The sequence below is a fragment of the Diaporthe batatas genome (genome assembly GCF_019321695.1).
Source record: "Diaporthe batatas strain CRI 302-4 chromosome Unknown Contig00012, whole genome shotgun sequence".
NCBI lineage: Eukaryota > Fungi > Ascomycota > Sordariomycetes > Diaporthales > Diaporthaceae > Diaporthe > Diaporthe batatas.
The window spans coordinates 1,390,789-1,410,799 of record NW_025408559.1 but is presented as its reverse complement, the minus strand read 5'-3'; the positions used below and the strand labels follow the sequence as shown (position 1 = coordinate 1,410,799).

Here is a 20,011-nt window from a genome sequence, read left to right as displayed (position 1 = left end):
ACCAACCGCACCCCGGCAAGAAACATTGTGCACAGTAGCGCGATTTTATTATCGTCTGGTGCTGTGAAATTGATTGCACTGTATCAAGGGGCACAGAAGCATGTCAGACCACCAATGACAGCCAACGGGTGAGCAGCGCGCCAGGATCCAACACGAAATAGACGAGCCCTGATGACTGCAGTGTTGACTGTTGAGTGCCTTTAAGTGCCGAGAGACGGTTTACGCTAGATGATGCCCTGCCTGTTTTTTTTTTCCCTCTGTGTTTTGTTCCCCTCTTCATTTACAAGGTGCAGTACAACAGTCCCTCAGTCCCTGTGCGCTGGCAAATGACCCAAGTCTATCTCAAACCTGATGGCTGACTTGTTTGTCACACATACAACGGCCGCGGTCATGGTGATCTCGAGATCTCTACTAACAGTCTTGTGCTGTGTGCCACGGCTGCACGGCTGCGTGGGTACGCTATACTGCCAGACGGCCAAGACGGCACAGCGCCTATCCACCTCGTACTATCCACCTCGTACTACGTGGTAGCGCCAGCGGGCCCGCCCTAGCCCCCTGGTCCTAGTCGTGGCTAAGCTTCCATGTCCCTGTCCCTCGGGTCCGTCCAAGTCGGTCGTCTCGTCGTGCGTGCCCCTGGTGTCAGCATGCACATCATATGCTGTAGGTAGCTTGGGTAGGTACAGACGTATGTCGCCACATCCTTCCAACCCCCCTCCTGCCCTCGTCGCCTTCAGCAGCCCAGCCTGGCCCAGACCTTGCCAGGCAGGGCGCTTCGCCGACCAACAAGCCCACTTTGTTCCTCACTGTCCTTCACTGTCACCTTCTTTGGACCATTGCCCCGTCCCGAGGGCCCACACCCCAGGACCACTCCATCAAAAAGGTCGCCAGCCTCGACCCTGACGCGTGCGTCCCCCAGGAGTCCGACCTCTTTTCTATCTCCGTCCACGTCGTTCCTGACACCGCGCAAGCACTCCTTCTTTTGCGTCTTTGACAGACAGCACTCATTTCCCATTGCATTGAATTGCACCGCGAGCCCCTCGGCCTCGCCTCACCTTCTTGCTTGCCCTAAAGCATTCCACTCTCCCTTCTTTGACCGCCTGTCGGCACGCCGCACTCCTTTCTCTGTCCCGGCTTGGCCATACGTTAGAAGAAGAAAAAAAAGGATATCGGACAAAGCAGTCGCTTGCCCTCGTGCTCAATACCAGTCCCACTCGTGGCTCTCTTGGCCCGGATAGGCAACTTACAGGTCCACGACCACCTCAACAATCGAGCAGACCAGCAACCCACTCATTTGCTGTCACAACTCCTCAACGACACGATGCTCACCAAGACTTGCTTGGCGCTCGCTTCGGCTGCGCTTGTCAGCAACGGTGCCCTTGCCGTGAACCACCGTCACCGCCACGGCCACGAGCAGAAGCGTGCTCTCATCTACGAGACCACCGAGACTGTCACTGATATTGAATGGGTCACCGTCACTGTCGACCCGAATGAGCCGCCCACCACCGCTCCTGTCGTTGAGGCTACCTCCTCATCCTTTTCCTCCAGCTCGGCTGCTGTCGAGGCCACTCCCGAGGTGCCCAGCGTCGCCCAGGCCCCTGCTCCGTCTTCCTCCTCTTCGACGCCACCCGTCGTCGTCCCGACTCCTACACCAAGCCCAGCGGCCCCTACCACATTCGCCACCAGCGTTGCCTCTCCATCTCCATCTCCATCTCCTGCTACTCCATCTCAGGCTTTTGAGACCCCTGGTGTTGCGGCCGTGGCAGCCCCGCCCTCGACGTCTTCGTCCTCCTCTTCGGCTGCGGTCGCTCCTACGCCTGCCGTGGCACCATCTCCTTCTACCAAGAAGCGTGGTGCCGCTTATAACGTTGCCAGCCTAATCTCACCCTTGATTGGGAGCGGGAGTCAGATCTCTTGGGCTTACAACTGGGGCCAGGTGAGCGATGGGCTGGACCAGGTCGACAGCTCCCTGGAGTACGTCCCCATGCTGTGGAGCAACAGGCAGGACTTCATTTCCACCTGGGACTCGAACGCCAAGACTGCCATCAGCAACGGCGCCAAGAACTTCCTTGGCTTCAACGAGCCCGACAACGTAGGCCAGGCCAACATGGACCCTGCCAGCGCTGCCTCAGCCTACATTCAATACCTGACTCCTCACGCGGGATCCGTCCGTTTGGGCTCTCCAGCTATCACCAACAGCGGTACCGACGGCGAGGGCGTGAGCTGGCTGAAGCAGTGGGTCAGCGCGTGCAATAACGAGTGCAAGTATGACTTCTGTGCCGCTCACTGGTACTCACCAGCCGACAGCAGCAACTTCCTCAACTACGTCACCCAGGTCCATGAGGCTTGCGGCACCGACAAGACCGTCTGGATCACCGAGTTCGCCCCCACTGGGGCCGACGACGCCACCATCTCCTCATTCCTCCGGGAGGTGCAAGACGCGCTTGACAACAACTCCACCTACAGCTTCGTCGAGAGGTACTCGTACTTCTACGTCGCTGATGGCTCCCTGGTCACCGGCACCTCGGCCAGCAGCTACGGTAACACCTTTGCCTACGGCTCCTGATTGATCGGCCGCTGGCTTACGGCGTCTCTTGCTTTTCGACTTGCTACTTTTCTTGTGCCAGGGTCACTTGCAGTGACCAGGGTGGGATGGATATTGGAGACACCTTAGTCCCCGAAGTCGGGGTCCAACAACTCTTCACTTCTTGTACATATAAAGACTTTTTTACTTCTTCGGTTCTTTGGGGTCCATGACGGATCTAGAAGGGACAATTCGATGGTGGCAGTGCAAGACTCTTGCCAACATCATAGCTGGGTGTTGATCAGAGAAAAGATATAGAACACCTGAAGAGGTTGACTGATCTTACTCGGCGTCGGGTTTCGGGGATATACTCCAGTCCCAGACGCGAACAATCCACGATGACTTTATGCCAGGAATGAAAATTGCATGTAGCATTGCACATTAGCTTGATCCTAGAACACTTGCGTGACCTGATCTCTTCCTTTTTGCAACGTCTATTGTCACCCCTGATCCTTTCATCATTACTCTAGGGTACGCAGAGTACACTAAGTGTGGCATAGTATAGGCAAAGGGGGGGCCCGCCCACGCAATGTGAAAACGAATAGAGAAAAGACCAAGATTTCCCATGTCAGTTGAAATGGGTCGAACAAATTTAGTCGAACCACACCGTGCCTTCTCCGCGGCCAGCGGGGCGGGGCGGCGGTATACGTTCATTTCGCCGAAAAGGAGCCCAACAGACGGGTTTCATCACCTGGGCACTTGCGCGTCGAACACTATCGTGTAATGGAGACCGAAGGTAGAACGGCAATTGCATGTCTACAGGTCATCGTGAAGCACGCTGTAGCTTTCACCACTCTGATCGGGTTCTCCCAAGAGAATCCCCAGAGCAAGGTTCCCATAAGGAGGCTACCGTTTAAGGGCTTAATATCTCATGAAATTGTTGAAACGAGCTCTGCTTCATGCTAGCAAAGTAAACCGCTCGGCAAACGAACAGAACTTCAAATGGCAAGATCGGGCATACCAAGCTGTACATAAGACCCGCGCCATCACCGTTGTCTTCAAGACCCTCTTTCCCCAACACGCGGTTGGCATCGAGCGCTGCCCAGGCCCTTGAATATCCACTTGATTTGTCTGCGTAGCTGGCCAAGCAATACTAGTTGCGAATTTATCTTCTCAATGTTCGCCTTTCATGACTACGCGACGATGTGACCGCCCAGCTGATACTAGTGATGCCAACTCAAGCCAAATGCAATTACAGACTTTACAGCCATATGTGATTTGTGTGTGACAAGAGAATGCTACGAATTCTAGCGGATTGTGTACATTCTTCTCAGGTTTGTATATGTTCTTCGATGTTCACGCCATAGTCTTTCCGGCGCCCTCTGGCTTCCGTGAAATCTTGCATCCCATACCCCCTTTCCTCTGGTCATTTTCTGCCTTATGTACTCTCTTGTCGTTCCAAATCCAAAACTCCGCGGGGCTGTCTGAGGTGAGGCTTCCACATCTGCCAGCACTTGCCGCCCTGGCGGAGGTCGTCGGCCGGTGCCGCCCCACAAGGGCCGGCAGTCTGACGGCGGCCAACCTTGAAGGCCGGAATCAACATATAATTCTCTACTCCTGGATTGACAACTTTAGAAAGACACATTCATTCTAGTAGCCAGACTGTCCAAAAGTTCGTCACAAACAGGCCCTATTGCTGCCCAGCACTTCACCTGCCAGTGCATGATAATTTCACCGCCCGACTTTCTCACCATCGTGTTAGCAACAACATGGCCTGTTCTCTGTCTTATCTTGGAGTAATCAAAAGTTGCAGATCATTACGATATGCTATGCTGAACCTGATGATATTTTTCATGTTGACGAGACAATGGCAGCCTATCAGGTGCCTACCTGGACCGGCCTGCCTACACGCAGGATTCACTGCCACGCCGGTTCATCTTGGCATATCAGCCTCAATGCTCAAGTGCTGGTCCGTCTGACCCTCACCCCCGCGCCGCCTTCTACCCCGTGGGTGATGAGTCCTGCCTCCATCTACGACAGACCCATCCTCGAATCCTTAAAAGCATCAATCCCAGCGCTGTCATCTAGGCCCACCGGTGAGCGAGGACGTCGCCTTAAGCTCGCATACACTTTGCATCACGCCAGCGGGGTTTAGCATCTAAGTACCATGGATCAAGAGCTCTGGGAGCAGTTGGGCCTCGATGAGCTCTCTGGGGGCACAGAGTCTGGCGGGTACACAGTTGACGACTCTTCCCATCATCTCAGCGCTGATAACTCAGCTGGAGAGTCGTCGTCATCCGCGGCCTTCTCAAACTCGCCACAACAATCCGTCGCCCGGCGGGGGCCTATCCCAATAGCGCCATTGGGACCTGTCACTAGGCCAGCGAAGAAGAATAAGCTTGAGAGAAGGGGGCACTTCAAGTCTCGCAATGGCTGCTTCAATTGCAAGAAGAGGCGCATCAAGGTAGCCAGGACACCTTCTGCTCTCGCTTCTCCTAACCGTCTATGCCAGTGGTTTCAGCTAACTCGGTTCGAAATTCAAGTGCCAGGAAACTCATCCTGCATGTGGCCATTGCATTAAAGGCAAATTGAAGTGCGAATACCCAGCCGTGCCGCAGATAGTACACCAGGTTAGTGAAGTCAGTCGGACGTGATGAGTGAGTGAACTGAATAGAACTAACATGGAGTTGACTGTGTCCAGCCAAGAGATCAGCTACCACTTTTCAGCATGCAGTAAGCAGCCTTTCGGCTCCCTGAGGCTTTGAACGCCATTTACCTCACGGACAAAACAGACCACCAAGTGGTTACATATGTAGTAGCTGACTATGTGCGCTCTAGGGACATGCGCTTCTTCCAGCATTTCCTTCAATACTCGTTTCCCCACCACCCCCTCGGCAACGACAAAATTTGGACACACGAAGTCCCTTGCTTGTCCTATAGCGTGCGTAGCCATCAGTCACCTTTGGTCTCGGCGGCAGTAGGACCGGTGATAGCTCCAAGAACATGCAGCATTTTCGTTCACTTTGGGACTGACACATCTACATAGCATGAGTTTCTGATGCATAGCATATTGGGCCTCGCTGCCTCGGAGCTGATCGCAACCGACCCGTCACTCGCCGAGGCAGCCTTGGTCCACCGCTTCAAGTCCATACAGGCTATCAAGCGCAAGCTGGCCGCAAGTGACACTAGCATCACATACGCCGAGGGCAATGCCTTGATCGCAACCTGTTTTGCTCTCACATTCCAGAGTGTCATCTTGGAAGACGGCAGTAAGTCACCCGGCGAACACCAACCATAGGCGTTCCCCGACCGCTCACCTCCATAATTTAGTGGCCGAGTATATGGCTTTTATTAGAGGCATCATCGTTGTAGTCATACAGATGTACAAGTCCCGCGTCGACTTTATGTTCAAGCACCTTTTCGAGCAGAACAAGAACAACGCCGAGATCCTGAAGCCTCATATAGACAAGGTGACGTTTCCGGACGGGATGTGGCAATGGAAGGCAGGGGCGCTGGCGTCCCTGGCTGGGATAAGGAGCTTATGTGACGGGGATGACCTGAAGATGAAGTATCTGCAGATGACTGAGGACATGGCCAACGGGCTGGATGAGGAGTCGCCTTTCAAAGGTTCGCGCCCACTGCCCGCCTCTCGACCTTGATTTTATTTCACTCATGCTGACTCCATCTACCGCACGCAATAGCATACTTGGCCATGGGCAATCACTACACTTGGTGGGTAATGCTGCCACAAGATCAATTCGCCCGGATAGTAGATCCCAGTGATCAGGTCTTCATACTGTTGGCTGCGAACTGTATGTCCAACCATCATCCACACACACTTTATCAAGCGTAGCCTACACACCAAATCAACTACCCGACTCGTTCTCAAACTGTAGGACACAGTCGCTGACCCTAATCGACCCAGGGATTGCCATCAAGCAGATCATGGCTGTGATCACCGAGGTGGAAAAGGAATGGACAAAGAAAGAGAATGACAAGGACAATGTCGAGGAGGGCATGGGCCGGTGGCTGAGGTACCTGAACAGGCAGGTCGAGCCGGAGCTCATCCACTACAACCAGTGGCCCATGTGGGTTCAAGGGCAGCTCGAGATGGACCCGTGCTTCTTTGGGAAGGCGACCAGGGCCGGGAAGAAGATAGAGCGCTCCTGCGTTGGTGGTTATGCCAAGCTCATCCAGTGATGTTGCTGTTCGGGCGGACAGACCCCGCGTGCTCATCTGACAGTGTTGGCGCCTTGGTGTGTTTTCATCAACGCCTTGCCTGTATCTCTTTCGGTTTTTCGTCTCAACATGGGAATCTACTCGGTCAAGGCGCACGTGTCTGGTGTTCATGGTTATGTAAATGGAAGGTCGGAGAATAGCCCCGTGAATCTTATTCCAGCGTTGGCTTATTCAATGCCCTAGTTAGCCGAACTTTTATTGACTAATCTCTTGCTGAAGTCTGTAGTCAAAAGATTAATGGGAACAAGAGGAAAATTCAAGTGGTTCCCAGAAGCAGATACATGGTCATATTCAGAGATCAGCTACTGTTGCTGGGTGTGTTCACTGTGATGGTTACACAAAAAATGTCAAAAGACAGTTCTTCCAATGTAGACCTGAGACGGTTGCAAGGAACTGCTGATTCCGGCCGGGGTATGCAGCAGGACATTACTTTAAATGCACGCTTCAATATTTGAAAGAGGTCTATTGGCCAATTTAGTGACAGTCCGATCATTGGCGGATCAAATGATGGAAAGCTCATGAGGTGAGCTGTCTAGCGGTCTTGATTCCCCGCCACTGAGGAAACGGGCATCAACCGCCTAGCACACAACGTTAAGCCTCTCGCTATGACAGCCCCGTTGCCCGTTTTTCTATGAACCGGATGCAGTTGACCGTTCAGTTCAACTGCACGCAAGCTTGAACCAATTTGAGCCGTGCACCAAAAAAAACCAAGGAATTCCAGAGGCAGCACCCGGAACCGCCCAGCGCGCAAATCCACCTTAACACCCAATTGGTTCGAGCCCACAAAAGATCGGCCCAGGGACCTTCCTTTTCAAGTTAAGCTTTTCTCGGGCCCCAGCGGGGCGGTGCCGTAAGGCTGAGGCTTGATGCAACCCTCGAACTGAATCTTGGGGTTTGGGGCGGCCTCCAAGTCTGGACGAGATGATGCATCGTGGAAACCGACCTACATACAGCTTTGCACATGACCTTTCTCCATGGGCTGCTCACCCCAAGTCGCCTTATTGGGCAGCTCTTGTCGGTGGCCACTAGTGTGTCGCGGCTGGCCTACCACTTTCGACCAGTACAGTCCCACCAATTCTGCGCCTACGGCTTTTGTCCCCATTCATCAATATGTGTTTGGCAGTATGCTGATCCAAGAAGACCCGTAGCATTGAGCACTGTAGCTGTGATCTAATGTCTGTCTATCAATGGCCGCACAATCCGAAAGGCCCGCTCAAGAAATGCAGGCTGACCGTCCCCGCCGCCTAGAAAACGCCAGACTACCGCCGCCCTGTAAATGTACATGCCAGTGTATCAAGTCTGGTCACAATCCATCACGCCGTCTCAGTTGTTTCTATCAGTCGCCTTTTGTGGTTTGTAATCTGGCAGCTCGTCGAACCATCCTGCTGGCTCGTTGTACTTGTACGCATGGAACTCATACCCATAGGGCTTGGGCTCGATACAAAAGAGCATACCGAGTGGCACGTCGAGGTCGGCTATGCCATCTCGCGAGAGGTCCATGAAGTACGCCATCAGCACACGGCATACCGACCGGTGGCTGATTACCAGGACATGGTCCGTAACCCGCTCAAGCTCCCGGACCATGTCGCGCAGCCGGGAGATGACCGCCAGGTAACCCTCCCCGCCGACACCGGGGTAGATGTAGTTGAGCTTGTCGGCAGTGCGCTTCTGGTACTCGTTCGGATACTTGACCGCAATCTCGTCGTAGGTCATGCCCTCGAACGTCCCCGCATTGAGTTCATTCAACATCTCCCAATTCTTGACATCGTAGTCGTCATCGTTGTCAAAATATGCCGCTGTCTCGATGGTTCGATGCAGCATGGATGTCCAGACGCAGAAGTTCTTCTGGTTTAGCTCGTGGTACATTTCCGGATATGGAGGGGTGTCATCTCCGGCCTTGGGGGGAAATGAGGACTGAGCGAGTCTGTCTTTCTGGTCTATCAACCATTCCTGGCGTTTCTTTGTCATAAAGTTGTAGAGCGCCGCTCCATAGCATTGGCCACGTTCTGTCAAGTGAGAGTTGCCGCCGATCTTCTGGAGTTTGTTATCCTCGCTCTGGCCATGTCGGGTGATCCAGATCTGCCTGGGCGCCAGGTTGAATGTCGTCAAGTACGAGGCAATGGTCCCACTCAAGAAGCCCTTCAGCCTGTGATGTATGACCTTGCGCCCGACATCTATCATCTGGATGTATTGAAGGTCCCTCTCCTCCTCGTACTGACCAAGCGGCACGTACGCGCTCTCGTACGCCCGCACCCTGGCCTTGAAGTCCTCCAGTGACTTGGTCGGGTCCTTGTCTTTGTAGTCGGGTCCGGAAAGCTTGAGGCGCATATTGGCCTCCAAGAGCTGTCAAGAGGGTCAGTCCATGATCTCACCAGAATCCCGAGCGGGGCAACGTACGTTCTTGTCCTGGCAGATACTCTCAATGAAGAGGATGCCCAGTTTTGGCTCTCTCTCTCGGATCTTCTTGACGAGCAACTCCCTCCTCGCGATTGTGCTGTTCGTAGCGTCCAGGATTCCAACGGCACCAGAGCTGTTAACCAGGTAGTCGAGTAGTTCGTCCAGGGTATCCATGGCTACTTTCTCACGAAGCTGGGCAGCTGTTGCATTGGTGGGATCAAAGAACTTTGCAGACTGGTCAAGGTTGTTAACATCATGGCCTTCGCCGGCGTTGCCGTTGGTGGGGTCACTGTGCGGATGTACCGTTCTCTCGTCATTCGAGTCGTTCAGGTCCAGGGCTGTTGGCTCATCCGAGGCTGACTGAGCGACGCCGTTCAGCAAGATGGTGGCAGCCTGCAGCCGGCCATCAACGCTCTTGGTATCATCAGACGTAGTGGTAGCCTTTGGCGGCTTCTGGCCGGCAGCGATCCGCCGCCGGTTTCCGACGTTGAAGATCTTGGTGTTGTGCTGCTGCCATGACAAGTAACGCTGGATCTTCTTGGTGATGTATGACTTGCCCCGCGCAGGCAGACCGACCATGATGATCACAAGTTTGGCAGCAACATCCCTCTCTGCGATCTTGCCATCTGGTGACACCCTCGACCTTGTCATGCCTGGGATGCTCAGTGTGGTGGCGTGGGGCCGCACCCGCGGTGTTTGGCTTCCGGAGTTTTGGCGCACAGGCGGACTAGACAGGCAATGGTCAATACGACTTTTGAGTGATATGGGGGGGTGGGCGCAAGACCAGACAGACAGTCTCGCGGGGTGGCAGGGACTCACATGCGTGGCGACCCCGGCGCGGTGGAGTTTGCGGAGCGCGCATAGGGTGAGTCAAAGGAATGTTCGCGGGGCTTCTCGCGGAGCGTCACCAGGGGGTCTGCTGCATTGTTGATGCCCTTCAGCGCGCTCACCAGTGCTGGCGGGGCTGAAGGAGGTGGAATCAGCCCGTTTGGGCCATCGTGTTGGCGAGCATTTTCTTTTGGCTGGCGGGGCGGGCTTTGCGACGAGTTGTGGTGGGCTGCGGCGGCTGCTTGGGAGCGCATGACCTGTTTGAAGAGAGATGATGACGAGGGCTCTGTGGGATGGTCCCAGTATGATATGTCTTGATTTCGGGTCTGGTCAGCCGGGGCAATGGGCTGGTGGTGAAGGATACGGCAGATGTTGTAGGGAAAGGAAGAAATTGGAAGGGAACGGCGGCGGTTGGTGCAGAAAAAAAGGAACGAACCTCTGGTGTGATTATTTGGATGGCATACTCCGAAGATCGCAGTGGAGGCCATGATTTTTCTGGGGGTGGGCGTCGCGGCTGCCAGGGTTTTGATTTGGGGCGCGCAGGAGACCGGGTGCCGGTGCGGCTGCTGGTGAGCGGCCTGCCTTGGGGCGCTGCGAGATGGAGTCTACAGTATGCGCCGGCCAATGGGCAACTTGGCCTGGCCGTCACTGGCAAGGGCAAGGGCCTGGGCAGGGGCGCTGCGGCAGCACAGGCGCAGTGTGCAGGCGCAGGTGCATGTGCAGGTGCGAGATGACGGCTCGCGGGCTGTGGAGTTCAGGACCCACTTCACGGGGGGGGGGGCAAACAGACGGGTGCTGTCTAAGTGGGGGATGAGGCGAGCCGAGGCGTGATGGGGGCAGAGCCCAAGTTCAGAATTTATCAGGGTCCAGCACGAGCTAGCCAGTCCACCCACTCACTGCCCTCTGCTTAGCGGCTGGGCTGGTGGAAGTTGGCAAGACTTGCAAGTCTCTTGAATCTTGGATCTTGAATCTTGAGGGCTTGGAGAGGGGGCCTGGGTAATAATAATAATAGTAGGAGTTGGAGTAGGCTTGCTTGCTCTGAGGCACGGCGGGCTACTTCGAGGAATGTCTCAACAAATTCTATGAATGAGGACTAGGCTGGTCGCATGCAGTTAGCCGGGTGAAGCCCGTAGCCTTAATATTGCACTCGCTGAGATCTGCCAAGCCGGACGAGAGCGTTCGGGAGCACCCAGCATTGACTTTGCATAGATAGGACGACTTCTGATTCGGACGTGGGTTGACTCTGTCGACGTCTGAGGCCTGGATGTTTGGGGTTTGGGCGTGCCTGTCACGGAACAGTAAAGGCCTTCTAAATCGGGATGCGCTGCAAGCCCTGCAAGCCCTGCAAGTCAACGCTCCCCCCAAGGCGACCCAAGAGATCTTAATCTGAGCGAGTCTAATAACGTATCCAAGCCCTGAAGGCAGGCGCCCAGGATCAAGTCCGACTGGGCTTCCAAGCCTTTGCCCAGAAGGCAGGTGCTAAAATTGCACACCCGATTGGAGACCCAGCCCCGGGAAAACAGAACAAGCCGGGTAGGCCACAGCACCTGCTCAGCTGCTCTGCCTGTCTGCCTGTCTGCCTGCCTGTTTTCGGATCCCGTCTCACCCTGTGACCCTGACAAGCTGACAAGCTGACATGTACGGAGTAGATACAGTGCACTACGGTACTACTACTCCGTACGTGCCACAGGGTAGCAAGCGTCTAGGATCGCCAGGGAGGGGTCGAGGAATGGGGCATGTCACAGTGGACGGATTAGGGTTGATCATGACTCTGGCACCCTTGGCGTGCTGCTCGTCACAGACTCGGACTGCCAGAGTACGGAGTACCGTGTAGCCTATTGGCACTGCGCATCAGTGCATCTTGTCCTCCCCGACACCAACGCCTACCTAACGCCCACACCTGTCCGAGGGAGCCTCAATCCTTCCGCATATCCCGTCTGACCGCTGTTCTCGCTATTGGAACCTATTTCCCGAAGACCAGCCCTGTAGACACGCTGAGACCCGGTGGATTGCAAGTGCAAACAGCGAGAACGGCCAAAGACGGTGGTGGTACTTGGAGTTGCTCCTGTTTTATTACATCACCCAGGTCCCACTCTATGGACAGACCCCAGTTTCTCGCCCCGCTGTCGTCAGAGCGCGTCTGACGACCTGACGACCCTGATTGCCTGACTACCTGCATTCGCTCTTCTCTCGACTGACGCATGCGCCGTCCCAGAGTGGCGCCAAACATCCTGGGGCGACAACATTCGGCTTGTTATGGGGGCCGCATGTATCTGGTCTCCAGGTCTATTCGCACTGCCATTGCTTCCTCTCCCGAATATTCTCTGAGGGATTAATTCCACTCGGGGCATATCCGCGGAGCCGCTGGGCTGCGCTGATGGGTCTGAAGTCGATGGGCTGAAGGGGGCCCCCTTCCCTACCAAGCTTATTCGTGAAGTCTTCATGAAACCTCTTCTGAGGAGCGGTGGGAACCATTTTTCTTGAAACAGACTGCTTCTCAAGACGCGAGGGATATGAGACATACACATCGCCCCCACCCCCCCCCCCAGCTCTGTTCGGTGAGCAGTGATACACCGACAGGACCTGGGAGCCAAGCCGTTGGCAGTTTAGGATCGACAACCGTGCCTGTCGGTATCGCATACCCGACAGCCGCTCAAGGTAAGTCCTTGGGGTCTCAACCTCAACGGCTTGCCAGCCATGGCCCCCACTGTTTCATTTCGGGAGGGAACATGGAGAAACACACAGTTCGCGCGGAGGGCCCCCGGTGCTGGCTGACGACTCCCGCGGGGCGTCTCTTGCACGGTGGCCGAGCAAGCATTCCGAGTGGTGGAGCACTAGCATTGAAGTTGTATGTGAGTCAATGTGAGTAGGTTCGCTGTAGGTTTGTGTCGTGGCACATTGACGAGACCGAGCTGTCTAGTGTCCAAGGCTTGGTGGCCGAGCCTGATGCGATATTATTTGGACAGCGGAACGAACACCGAGCAGCCTCAAAACAATTGCCCCGTAATGCGCCACCCTGGTGGACAAGTCGGGGGTGGGGAACATGGAAAAGCAGAAGTTCCTTGCGACAAGCTACCCCCACGCCACGAGGCTTTGCGAGATCTGAATCTCTTGGGTGCCACGGAAATGTAGGCGGCCAAGACCCGCCTACTCCTACACAACAGGGGCCAGTCAATGGTTGTTGCGCAGAATAGGTCGACCTAGAAGGTGAAGCAATGACAGATCAGCCCAACTGCTCGGTTGTCGCAGTTGGATGGATCTACAGACTTCGAATCTGGCATTGACGTGTTCATCGAGCAGTTGACACAGGGGACGGGGCCTGTCTGGGACGGGCAGATGTCGGCAGTCGGAAACAGAACAAAAATAATTCTGCGAGCAAATCTTAGTATCAAGACAAATATAGACCTACCATGCGGTGAGGCTGTGGTCATCTTTTCCAATTGGTGGCCAGGTCTGCCGTGGAGCTGGCCAATACCCAACCGACATATGAACTCTTACAAGGCGGTTATCTCCAAGGCTCTGTTCAATACCTGGCAGATATCTACCTGGGTACCAGTCCCTCGACGCGGGCTAGAGTAGTCTCTTTGTAAAAAGACAAATGAAAAAAAAGCGTGGCATTCGCCTAGCTTACAAGAGTGCTTCGTTCCTGCCGGCTTGGCCATCAGGGTACCTGCCATTTGGGGGGGACCCTTGGACCCGCAGTGGTCTGGGCACTGCAATTGGGTCGCTGAGCGGTACCTAGGTACCTGAAGGGAGCTGTGCACCCCGCGTAATGCAACCTACTGATAAGATTGATCTGCTGCATTTTCGCGATTGCCCTCAAAAGATTCAAGTCGAGAAACGCGAAACGCGACAGCCTTGACTCTTGCGTGATTGCATGGATCGAAGTTTCCCAACCTCCTCGCCTGAGCAGAAAGAACTGTCTTGTGGTTAATCCTGCTCCCTCCTCATCCCAGACGATTCATAGTTGACCCGACCAGATCCCTCACACTGGAGCCACTTGCAAATGCTCTTTCCCCCGTCCTAACTTCATCCATCCGCCGCCACTCGAATACATTCAAACTACATCGCGAAGCACCATGCGCACCTGCCAAGACTAGGAGATCTCGACAAAAGCAGTCTTCGACGAGCTGGTCCCGACCTCGACCCAGCACCACCCGATTGCTCGTCCCCGACCACCGTGAGACTACGGGCGTGGTGTAGTTCTCTATCATTGTTTTCTTTTTGGAGCTTCAAGTGGCACTAGACCTCAGACGACGACCACTACTATCTCGAGACCAGCAAATTGCGAATTTTCTTCTCCGGTGCTGGCACAATGGCTGCCGTGGATGGCAATAATTCCAACAACATGGACGACATCTTGGCGGCCCAGCAGCAGGTGGTTAAAGACATCTTGCCAGCTGGTGTCAACCACGGCGTCTTGATACCTCTGAAGACTACACTGGAGCTTCGTGATGACCACCGCTGTGTCAATGTGGTGATCACTCGAGTCCCTGTCAAGAGCGCCAATGCCGTCATTACGTGAGCTCATTCCCGCCCCGCCCGTCCCCCTGGCCGCTCGATCTCGTGGACTAATACAATCTTATCCTGCTCCAGTTTGCTTCGCGATCTCCTGCCTGAGGCCATTGCTAAAGGCATGCCTCACTTGCGTAGATGCGCGAAGCCTGTGGACCTCCCTGCCCACCTGAAGCTGCAGTTTATGCACGACGATGCCAGCAGCCGACAGATACACACAGGAAAATCGCAATGGATCTACATCATAGTCGGACCAGCGGCCAACTTGTCCAAACAGGAGCTTCTCAACGGCTTGTGCTCAGTTGAGGGGCTTGTTGATGCCAATGGGTCCGCCCGTGGCCCGTGGCTCTCTACTATCCCAGTTCCCTCGCTGGCACCAACTTCTCAGATCCAGGCTGCGATGTGGTCTGAGCAATACTGGCCATGTGTGTACCGAAAGAACAACCCACTTGGCCCCCACCCTGGCATGGTGACCCGGTACACGGACGAGATCAGGTCAGATGCGTCCATCTGGGTGGGCTTGGCACACCAGGTCGCTGAGAAAGGCAAGGAGGCCGGCTACGGTGAGCCCATGGGGGCTTGCATTGTTCATCGTGGTCCAGATGGCTGCCGGGTCGTGGCCCTAGCAGCTGACGCCCGCTGGCACAAGCAGCCAAAGACATGCAGCACCGGCAACCCAATGGCCCACTCAGTCATGCGGGCAATAAGCATGGTTGCCCAGAAGTTGGTTCGAGCAGAACAGCGGGTAGGCGGGGGCCCCGAGGTTGTGTTGGAGTTCGAGGCTTTCCAAGACAAGCCCCTGCTGGATGAGGAGCAAAAGGTATTCAAAGAGGACCACCCAACACCAGACGGATACCTCTGCCACGATCTGGAACTCTACGTCACTCACGAGCCCTGTGTGATGTGTTCCATGGCAATTCTACACTCACGCATGGGTAAGGTCGTCTTCAGCGAGCGAATGACTCTGACGGGCGGGATGACATCGGAGGTCCGTGGACACAATCAGCCACACCTGGCGGAGCTTGGCGGCGGTCACGGCCTCGGGCTATTCTGGCGCAGAGAGCTGAACTGGAGCTTGGTTGCATGGGAGTGGGAGGGCAAGAAATGCGTCCCACATCACGAGGTTCACCCCACAGTCCATGCTTGACGCGCATGGAGTTGCAACCGGCACGCTAGCAACCAGGGGGTAGAAAACGACGGAAGAAGACCTTGTGAACAGTGCTAGTCATCGCTTTCACCGATCGAGCCTATGAGGCCCTCGAGGCGAGACCTCCCAACATCCGGGTGGCTCTTGAAAGGCACTCGGCTTCTAAGAATGGATTATGTAGCCATGAGTGTCAGTGACACCCTGCTGAAGGCACCGTTCGAGCTGCGGCTAGAGCAACAGTGTGCCATCGGTGAGGAGGGAACAAAGCCCTGCACCTGTTGCTTCACTGCAACCGAGCTGGTTGTAGAAGAGCCGCTTGGAGCTATTCATCCCGAGCAAGAAATTATGGCCCAACACTCTGGCAACACTGCGAAAAGGATCCAGGCTGGGTGTGACCACCCTGGCGTCACTAGAGCTTATATCTATTGGCGGCAGCCTGCGGGCTTCCACATATCAGATTCGGAGCCTGTCAGGGAACTTAGAAAATCAAGTCCAGGGCGGTGGTGGACAAGGCCATACTTAGATAGTTTTGGCTGGCTTTGGGAGGGTGAGCCACTGGTCCGTCCCTAGGTAGTAATTTACCCAGGCATGAAGAACGTGTCCGCGGTAAGTTCAAGGACGGCATCCAAGACGTGCCAGGTTCTGATGACAGCAGTCAGGGGCTGGTTGCTCAGTGAGAAAGAATCCATGAGATCAGGGCTCTGCACAAACGAGACACAGAGTTAATGTGAAAATCCCCAGTAGTTCAGGCCAGATCCAGTGCACCCAAGAAACGCAGACGCTTCATTTCTAGACTTGTGCGCAACCCATACAGAAGCAGGCGGGTAAGTAGGTACTTAAGTAGGTTGGTTGGGTGACAGAACGACAGCACTGCCAGAGATTTAGGGGATGTTCCAATAGGCCAGCCGCACTTGTTCGTTTTCCTATAATTAAGTGTGTTTGACAAACTTGATTGAGATCTAGGTAGGTGAGGGTCCGTCTTTCCAAGGTTCTGTGCCGAGTTCTTTTGGTAGTAACTATTTATGTTCCACTCAGTAGCACCGGCACCTGGTTGGAAATAGCTGATCAGCATTCACGCGAGGCCATTTCTGCGGCCCGGTGGCCTAGGCTCTCTTTAGCCGTCAAGACTATTTTGCTGTTTGAAAGAAGACGCTCACAACGTTGGCGAGTGCGCTAGGTGGTTGAGCTGGAACAGATAACGAGTATCCCAGCAGGAGCTGGGCGCTTCCTGTTTGGTCGATAAATTCCTGAGTACATATTTGCGGGGGCCCCTCCCCCCCCTCCAACCGGGGGGCATCAACCAAACAACCAACACAGACGCCGATGCTGAAGAGGCAACGACTTGTCTGGAGCATTTGCGAACACTGCTTGCGACAGACGCGACCTCTGACGCGATTATCCGGGGCCTTTTCCACCAGCACCGACAAAGGCGTGGCACAGAGGACCGCCCTCCATTGTCCCGAGCCTGACCCTCTGCCCTGGAGTGCCTTTGGCAGCAGCAGCCTCTGGCGAACCACCACGTTCCGGATCGAAACATACGAGACGGACCAACTGAGCCCCACGCAGCTACGTTCGCTTCGCCGAGCAAACCGTCTTGCGACTCGCGCGACCATCATGCCCGCAGCTAGAACCAAGAAGGGCGACGCGCCCAACGTCTCGAACGAAGCCAACAAGATGAACCAAGCCTCCGTCAAGCGAAAGCGCAGGCCCGGAGAGCAGAGGTTCTACGCAGTACGCGCCGGCAAGATTCCTGGTGTTTACATGTCCTGGGCCGAGTGCCAGGCCATGACCAACGGCTTTGCTGGTGCCAACTGTGAGCTTCTTCCCTGCTCCAACACCTCGAATCCAAATAAACCACCCCCCAACCCCCACCCCCAGCCCATCAACTCCAAGACCCCGCCCAGCTTTTCGCTCCTGCCACCATTCCTTCCGCCACTGACGAGGTAGTTCTGAGCAGACAAGTCCTTCAGTACGTATGATGAGGCCGCACTCTACGTGGCTGGCAAGAACCCCAACCCCGGCGTCGCACCCACTCGTTTCTACGCAGTCGCCATCGGCAACAAACCAGGCGTATACACGGAATGGAGTGACGCGCAGGCTGCTTATGTGGGGGTCAAGGCACCCAAGTACAAGAAGTTCGACTCGCGGGAGGCGGCTGAAGAGTGGATTCAGAGCATCCGGCTGAGTGCTGGCCCAGCGCCCGAGGAGACGTTCGATTTTAAGGATGAGGATGGGGACGAGGACGACGAGGATGAGGACGCGGGGGTGAGCCCCGCGGCGAAGAGGACCAAGCTTTCGAGCGATGAGATCGCGCTGGCCATCACCGGCGAGACCGTGGAGGACCTACTCGAGATCTACACCGACGGCAGCACACTTTCGAATGGGCAGACAGGAGCTGTGGCAGGCGTTGGTGTGTTCTTCGGTGATGGCGACCCGAGGTACGTTACAGCCTCCGAATCCATATGCCTCACCCTTTCTCATGTGGATCCTGCCTGACATCGCATAGGAACATCTCCGAGCGACTGTCAGGAACGCCGCAGACGAATCAGCGTGCCGAGTTGACGGCGATCCTGCGAGCACTCGAGACAGTCCCCTTGGACCAGGGAGTCATGATCTGGTCCGACTCTATGTATGCCATCAACTGCGTGACGGAATGGTTTGTGAAGTGGGAAAAGAACGGCTGGAAGACGCACAAGGGGCAGGTGCAGAATCGCGATCTCGTCGAGGCAGTCCTCGTCAAGATACGGGAGCGCGAGAGCCACGGCACGACAACACTCATCAAGTGGATCAAGGGCCACGAGTCGAGCGCCGGAAACATCTCGGCGGACAAGCTCGCCGTCGGCGGCGCCAACATGGCCAAGTCTGGGAGGGGACGTCGTTGAGGGCCGCGTCTTGGCGGTGGTTTTACAAGAACTTCGTCGTGGCCAACGGCTACTGTTTGTTCGGACCTTTAGGTGGAGATTGCGGGCACGCATCTTCAATGACACAAGGATCCCGCAATGCAGTCAGTCAGGGACCCGCATACTTCAGGTTTGGAACCCCTCGTTCCTTGATGAGGCAGATGCTGAGTACCACATCGGACGGAAGCACAAGCATGCCTGCATTGGCCCTAGGGCTTGCAGAGACAGGAGGGCTTTCGGTTTCCATTTTTTATTTCTTCCATGACAGTCCTGGCGATCTGGGATGGTCAGGTCTGCACAACAAATTCTAGGGCGCGGCGTTGTAGGGGGTGTCTGCCGATATTCTGGCCTTGAGCTACATTTTAGACACGGACTGGCTGTAAACAACCACTTGCGCTCAGGCACACATAAGAACGAGTTCTTTCAACCTTTGGCCGAGGTTCGAGGATTGTCTGTAGGTTATCAACATCTAACTGTCGGAGATATTGTCTGCCTGTATTGGTGAAATGTTCTGCCTTAGTGGATCATCTGTCCTACCGAGGTCCTACCAAGATTCATCACGACCTTTGCTCGGGTACTAAATATCGGCTGCGTGACCACAGCATCCATGAGATGGAGCGGGAGGTTCTCGCTACCTTTGCTTGATGTAACCTACTGTGGCCCAATCACCTGAAGGACTTACCATAGTATGCTCTCCTACATACTAGGTAATTAGGATGAATGTCGACAATAAGCAATATGAGCTTGGGGTTTGGTGTTGTGTACTTTTGAGGTATATAGTGAGCTAGGTGTGCTGTTGGTAACAAGTCTGCCCAGATGGATGATATGTATGATGCCATTGAACATTGTAGCCTGGTGGTCGTGCGATTCGTTGTACAAAGGATAGTTTGGGTCTAGAAGAATTGTCTTCTGAAGTCTTGATAATGCTGTGGCGTTTCCCGTAGTGTGTCCGTGACTGCGCTCTCGGACCACCTTTCCATCATCAGAGAGCGAGGAAGAAAGCTGAATACATCGGCCAGGACTTCCGGGTAGATATCGCACTCAGTTCGCGCTGACCGAAGATTACCAGAAGTCAATGCGAGAAAGCGCGGCATTTCTAGTCGCGGTGTTCTGCGATTATTCGCGGGCAGGCTCGACTTTAGGACTTTAGGACCGCGCGCATAGCTGAAGATGCCGACCCTCGAGGTGAACGACTTCAACATTGTACTATCCTTCCTTGGTGGATGGATCTCGCTGTTCGGTCTGGTCTCGTACCCATGCAAAGAGCATTTTTACTTATCCGAAGCACGTGAGTCGCGTCCGTTACATTTCGTCGCGACGTGATTCTTGCCAATTCCGCTGATGCGCCTCCCCTCCCTTTGCTTTCTGCGCCTCAGAGAAATGAGGCACTGAATTTGGCTGGGCTCGATTAAACTTGCCCCCCATAACACAGCGAGCACGTGCGGTGTCTAGATGTGCCGGTAG

The 20,011-nt window shown here is 55.0% G+C and overlaps 5 protein-coding genes across 5 annotated transcripts; 4 read left to right on the top strand and 1 right to left on the bottom strand.

The window, feature by feature from the left end:
- Positions 1-223: 223 nt before the first annotated feature.
- KVR01_009669 (uncharacterized protein) lies at positions 224-3,104 on the top strand. The gene has a single exon (XM_044791031.1). The coding sequence runs from the start codon at positions 1,319-1,321 to the stop codon at positions 2,561-2,563; it is 1,245 nt and encodes a 414-aa protein (XP_044640917.1). The 5' UTR covers positions 224-1,318; the 3' UTR covers positions 2,564-3,104.
- A 1,073-nt stretch (positions 3,105-4,177) lies between these two features.
- KVR01_010059 (uncharacterized protein) lies at positions 4,178-6,973 on the top strand. Its single transcript, XM_044789258.1, has 8 exons — positions 4,178-4,985; positions 5,065-5,151; positions 5,223-5,254; positions 5,360-5,462; positions 5,568-5,790; positions 5,852-6,148; positions 6,223-6,333; positions 6,447-6,973. The coding sequence occupies exons 1-8, from the start codon at positions 4,689-4,691 to the stop codon at positions 6,719-6,721; spliced, it is 1,425 nt and encodes a 474-aa protein (XP_044641307.1). The 5' UTR covers positions 4,178-4,688; the 3' UTR covers positions 6,722-6,973.
- A 579-nt stretch (positions 6,974-7,552) lies between these two features.
- KVR01_009953 (uncharacterized protein) lies at positions 7,553-10,606 on the bottom strand. The gene is made up of 3 exons (XM_044784668.1): positions 9,977-10,606; positions 9,158-9,884; positions 7,553-9,103 (listed from the first exon to the last, which is right to left on the bottom strand). The coding sequence occupies exons 1-3, from the start codon at positions 10,471-10,473 to the stop codon at positions 8,084-8,086; spliced, it is 2,244 nt and encodes a 747-aa protein (XP_044641201.1). The 5' UTR covers positions 10,474-10,606; the 3' UTR covers positions 7,553-8,083.
- Positions 10,607-13,826: 3,220 nt separating this feature from the next.
- On the top strand, positions 13,827-16,338 carry KVR01_010130 (uncharacterized protein). The gene is made up of 2 exons (XM_044790934.1): positions 13,827-14,506; positions 14,582-16,338. Exons 1-2 carry the CDS (start codon positions 14,301-14,303, stop codon positions 15,645-15,647), a joined length of 1,272 nt encoding a protein of 423 aa, XP_044641378.1. The 5' UTR covers positions 13,827-14,300; the 3' UTR covers positions 15,648-16,338.
- A 395-nt stretch (positions 16,339-16,733) lies between these two features.
- Positions 16,734-19,202, top strand: KVR01_009854 (uncharacterized protein). Its single transcript, XM_044783301.1, has 3 exons — positions 16,734-17,460; positions 17,605-18,085; positions 18,154-19,202. The coding sequence occupies exons 1-3, from the start codon at positions 16,971-16,973 to the stop codon at positions 18,527-18,529; spliced, it is 1,347 nt and encodes a 448-aa protein (XP_044641102.1). The 5' UTR covers positions 16,734-16,970; the 3' UTR covers positions 18,530-19,202.
- Positions 19,203-20,011: the final 809 nt, after the last annotated feature.

Excerpts from the sequence above, each read along its gene's own strand:
- KVR01_009669 (XM_044791031.1), top strand. The coding sequence starts at position 1,319 with ATGCTCACCAAGACTTGCTTGGCGCTCGCTTCGGCTGCGCTTGTCAGC.
- KVR01_010059 (XM_044789258.1), top strand. The coding sequence starts at position 4,689 with ATGGATCAAGAGCTCTGGGAGCAGTTGGGCCTCGATGAGCTCTCTGGG. Across the intron at positions 5,791-5,851 it reads TGTCATCTTGGAAGACGGCA|TGGCCGAGTATATGGCTTTT; the intron begins GTAAGTCACCCG and ends TCCATAATTTAG. Across the intron at positions 6,149-6,222 it reads TGAGGAGTCGCCTTTCAAAG|CATACTTGGCCATGGGCAAT; the intron begins GTTCGCGCCCAC and ends CGCACGCAATAG.
- KVR01_009953 (XM_044784668.1), bottom strand. The coding sequence starts at position 10,473 with ATGGCCTCCACTGCGATCTTCGGAGTATGCCATCCAAATAATCACACC. Across the intron at positions 9,885-9,976 it reads GCGCCGGGGTCGCCACGCAT|TCCGCCTGTGCGCCAAAACT; the intron begins GTGAGTCCCTGC and ends TTGCCTGTCTAG. Across the intron at positions 9,104-9,157 it reads GTATCTGCCAGGACAAGAAC|CTCTTGGAGGCCAATATGCG; the intron begins GTACGTTGCCCC and ends CCCTCTTGACAG.
- KVR01_010130 (XM_044790934.1), top strand. The coding sequence starts at position 14,301 with ATGGCTGCCGTGGATGGCAATAATTCCAACAACATGGACGACATCTTG. Across the intron at positions 14,507-14,581 it reads AGCGCCAATGCCGTCATTAC|TTTGCTTCGCGATCTCCTGC; the intron begins GTGAGCTCATTC and ends ATCCTGCTCCAG.
- KVR01_009854 (XM_044783301.1), top strand. The coding sequence starts at position 16,971 with ATGCTGAAGAGGCAACGACTTGTCTGGAGCATTTGCGAACACTGCTTG. Across the intron at positions 17,461-17,604 it reads CGGCTTTGCTGGTGCCAACT|ACAAGTCCTTCAGTACGTAT; the intron begins GTGAGCTTCTTC and ends AGTTCTGAGCAG. Across the intron at positions 18,086-18,153 it reads TTCGGTGATGGCGACCCGAG|GAACATCTCCGAGCGACTGT; the intron begins GTACGTTACAGC and ends GACATCGCATAG.